Source organism: Gavialis gangeticus, unplaced genomic scaffold, assembly GCF_001723915.1.
Source record: "Gavialis gangeticus isolate Ggan-Ray unplaced genomic scaffold, GavGan_comp1, whole genome shotgun sequence".
NCBI classification, from domain to species: Eukaryota; Metazoa; Chordata; order Crocodylia; family Gavialidae; genus Gavialis; species Gavialis gangeticus.
Window position 1 is genome coordinate 273,966 of NW_017728990.1, and position 4,164 is coordinate 278,129.

At 59.5% G+C, this 4,164-nt stretch overlaps 1 protein-coding gene across 1 annotated transcript; it reads left to right on the forward strand.

Moving 5' to 3' along the window:
* Positions 1–1,138: 1,138 nt before the first annotated feature.
* Positions 1,139–4,146, forward strand: RTN4RL2 (reticulon 4 receptor-like 2). The gene is made up of 2 exons (XM_019514529.1): positions 1,139–1,655; positions 2,511–4,146. The coding sequence occupies exons 1-2, from the start codon at positions 1,239–1,241 to the stop codon at positions 3,303–3,305; spliced, it is 1,212 nt and encodes a 403-aa protein (XP_019370074.1). The 5' UTR covers positions 1,139–1,238; the 3' UTR covers positions 3,306–4,146.
* The last annotated feature ends 18 nt before the right edge of the window (positions 4,147–4,164 follow it).

Sequence of the window (4,164 nt, forward strand, 5' to 3'; positions counted from 1 at the left end):
GGGGGGGGCCAGTCCCAACCCAGGGGAGGGGGGCACGGGGGGGGGGGGGGGACGGGACTGGTGCAAGGCTCTTATGGGGAAACTTTATTGATACCCCAGAGTGAGAGACTGGGTGAGCCATGAATTTTATCAACATGCTACAGTGAGAGACGGCCTGGTGCAGAAAGAACTTTATGAGCACCCCCGGGTGGCAAACGGGGAGAAGAGCCATCCTGGGCCAAAGGAAGAAGACATTTATCAATGCCCCGAACTAGACAGAGTCAGCCAGCAGGGAGCATCCTTTCAGGGTCACCTTCTGATGGGGAATGCTGACTGTCCTGTATCTAGCTGGATGGAGGAGGAGGGGCTGAGCCCCTGGGATGGAGGGGCTGTCCCAGAGTGGCAGTGACTCTCCCTGGTATGAAACGGAGGCCCTGCATGTTATCCCCCTCTCTCCCACAGGCAATTGGAGGGCTGCTGGAGCCAAATGCATGGGAGGCAGAGTGGGGGGGCTGGGGGAGGGGAGCATGTGCTGAAGCAGTGAGTGGGTAACGAGAGAGGGGGGAGGCGGAGGTGGTGTGAACAACAGGAACGGCAGCAGCTTGTGTCACTTGGTCTCGCGTCAGCCTCCACCTACACACACACGCTGGGGAACACGCGCTCGCACACGGGAGCACGCACTCACATGGGGCTGCACGCTGCACGCGAGCCCCCATGGGGAGTGGGTGCACATGTACCCCTGTGCATTTACTTTGCTGAGATTAGCATGCCAGAGTGTTCCTCATGCAGGGGGAGGAAACGCACCTGGACCGCTCATGCATGCATTTAGCACACCTGGCCATGCACATGCTCCTTTGAGGGAGAAAGAGCCATGCCCTGCATGTACAGGTTGGGTAAAGAACAGCTCCCCTGCTACCTGGGGAGTGGGGGCCTGGGCCTGTCTACATGGGTGGGAGTATTGTCCTGCCTAATCTCAATGTGGAGGGGGAGCCTTTTGTTAGACAGGGGTGTATTGTGTCTGCATGGCTGGGGGAAGGGGGTCCTCATGTGCTTGAGGGAATAGGGTGTGGCCCCACCTGGGTGGAAAAGCTGTTGCTCAGTCCTGGTGGGACAGAAAGACCATGATATTGCCCACTGTGTTGCCAGGTAGAGCTGCCTCCCACTCACCCTGCCTCTTCTTGTCTGCAGGCTGGGTCCCCACGCTCTTCGGCCTTTTTGTGCTGCTGGGGGTCTTGCCCACTGGGGCACCCACCTGCCCCATGCTCTGCACCTGCTACTTCTCGCCACCCACGGTCAGCTGCCAGGCCAACAACTTCTCGTCGGTGCCCCTGGTGCTGCCCCCTAATGCCCAGCGCCTCTTCCTGCAGAACAACCTGATCCGGTCCCTGCGGGCAGGTACCTTCGGGCCCAGCACAGTGACACTGTGGCTCTACTCCAACAACATTTCCTCCATCCAGCCTGGCACTTTCCGTCATCTGCCTGCCCTAGAGGAGCTGGATCTGGGGGACAACCGGAACCTGCGCAGTCTGGAACCAGACACCTTCCGGGGGCTGGAGCGCCTGCAATCCCTGCACCTCTACCGCTGCCAGCTCAGCAGCCTGCCCAGCACCATCTTTCGTGGCCTCTTCAGCCTCCAGTACCTCTATCTGCAGGAGAACAGCCTTATGTACCTGCAGGTGAGTGGGAAAGGGGAGCAGCAACCCCATGGACCTGAGGCAGGGAGGAGGAGGGGCTTGGCCTATAAGGCCTCCAAGGGAGAAACTTTTCCTTCTGAAGGAGGGAAAGAGATGTCTAGAATTTTATTAACACCTTAAAGGACAGGGACATACAAGACACTCGCACAGACAGTGTAGAAGTCCCCCACAGCCAGGACTCATGCCGGCTCCGAGAGGAATGAGCTGATTCTGGGGGAAGGGGGATTGGCTGGCTGGGCATTAAAGAGCATCAGGAAATGAGATGGAGGGCCTTTCCCTTCTAAGAGATGCTGTTTCCAATATGGTTTTAGGCTATTGAAGAGCTGGCTGGCTCAGAGAGCTTCGTAGCTGTGGAAGGAGCCCAGGGTTAGTATAGCTGGGGGCTTTTGGTTGGAAGTGAGGATCACCAATGGGGGTGTGGGGTGCAGGGAGTTGGAGAGACCAGGACAGGAACAGCTTTCAGTGGGTAAGAGGGGATTCTTGGGGCATGGTTTAAGGCTCCCCCCCACTTCCCCAGCAGCTGCTGGTGTGCCATTACCTGCCCCCCCCCACCCCTTCCGCACTCTCCTGCAGTGGAGGGCCGCTCTGTTCTGTGCCAGCCAGCTACTCTACAACCACAAGCCCATCCGGGCGGGCACTGCGGCTGGCCCACAGCAGGGAGCAGCCTAGCCCTGCAGCCCACACTGGCTGGAGGGGGAGGGGCAGGACGAGATCATCATTGCTGCAACCTTTCCACCCCATCCGCTGCCTGGGGGGAGGGGAGACACTGCTGCAGGGATGGGGAAGCTGGCTTAACCTTAAGGGCTCTATCCCACCTGCCTGTCTCCCTCCCCTCAGGATGACCTGTTTGTGGACCTGGCCAACCTGAGCCACCTCTTCCTGCATGGCAACAAGATCCGGCTGCTGTCAGAGAACGTCTTCCGAGGATTGTGGGGCCTGGACCGGCTGCTGCTGCATGTCAACCGGCTGCACTCGGTGCATCGCTGGGCCTTCCGTGACCTGGCCAAGCTCACCATCCTCTATCTCTTCAACAACAGCCTGGCTGTGCTGCCAGGGGAGACACTGGCTGACCTGCCCTCCCTGGAGTTCCTGCGCCTCAACAATAACCCCTGGGCCTGTGACTGCCGTGCCCACTCTCTCTGGGCCTGGTTCCAGCACACCCGGGTCTCTAGCTCGGACGTGACCTGTACCAGCCCCGCTGAGCACCGGGGCCGTGACCTGAGGCGCCTCAGCCAGGCTGATTTCAGGGCCTGCCCCCCTGCCAACCATAACCATGCCCCTGCCCGGCCTGCCCCAGGTACCAAGCCCAAGTGGGGTGAGGAGGCTGTGGCTGGACGTCCCAGAGGCAATGGTTCCTCCAACCACCTGTATGGGCTGGGGGAGGTTGGGGCACCCCCAGCTGACCCCTCCTCTTTCTACCGGGACCTGCCGGCCAATGATATCCGCAGCCCCAAGTACGACTCTCCCACTGAGGATGACTACTGGAATGGCTATGGCAATGAAGAGGGGCGCCTCAAGGAGGGTTGCACAGGTGCAGCCTGCTCCCCGCTGGACTCTGGGGCCCGTCGACCAGGTGCGCTGTCCACAGCCCTGTCCTGCCTAGTGCTGCTGCTGCGGTCCCTCCGGCTCTGACTGGCCCCTGGCAGACTTCTGCGGACTAAGGAGACAGTGCATGCAGGGCTGGGGCACAGGCCCCTATCAGTTGACTGAGGGAGCAGAGGGTTGGGCGTACTTGCAGAACTCATGGGCAAACTGCTCTCCCTAGGGCACATGCTGTTGCTGCTTGGATGGGGATTGGATGAGCCAGGGAATCCTTTCCTTGCCCCTACCCCCCATACCCATCAGTAGGCCCTGAGATGCCAACGTGCTGTGGGGCCAGCACGTTCCATCTGATACTCCCTCACGTATCCTAAGGGCCTCCCCATTTCATGTCCTTACACTGGTTGTCCTCATTAATGCTGGTGCAGGCTGTACTCTTTCCCCCACCCCCTACCACCAAGATGGGCAAGGGAGATAAAGGTCCCCTGCCCCTGGCTGCGGAGGCTCTAGGTTGGAGGTGAGGCAAGGTCTAGCTGCTCTCTACCATCTTCTTCCCTGCCTGCAAAGGGTGCTAAAGTCTAATCTGTTGAAGTGAGGGGGGGATATGGGAAGGAGTAGTGTCCCTTCACCTACCCTAAACGCTATCCTGCCTCTTTCCCCCCCCCCCCCCCCCACATACAAAGGAGAATTCCAGCCTGGCTGCCTCCTGGAGAGGGAGGGAGCATCATCCCCCTCTGATTCAACTTGCCCTACCCACCCTGGTGTGTCAGGGGGCTGGCAATGGCCTGTGAGACTTCAAGGCCCCTATCATCCTATCCGCAGCTCCCACACTCTGCAGCCCTGAGCCCATGGTCTCCCTGCAGGCACTCTGTTCCTGTGCTGAACGTTTCTTTTTGCTCCCCTCCCTCTTCCTAAGAAGCAAAAAAAAAAAAAAAAAAGGGAAAAAAAGGTT

Excerpts from the sequence above, each read along its gene's own strand:
- RTN4RL2 (XM_019514529.1), top strand. The coding sequence starts at position 1,239 with ATGCTCTGCACCTGCTACTTCTCGCCACCCACGGTCAGCTGCCAGGCC. Across the intron at positions 1,656-2,510 it reads ACAGCCTTATGTACCTGCAG|GATGACCTGTTTGTGGACCT; the intron begins GTGAGTGGGAAA and ends CCCTCCCCTCAG.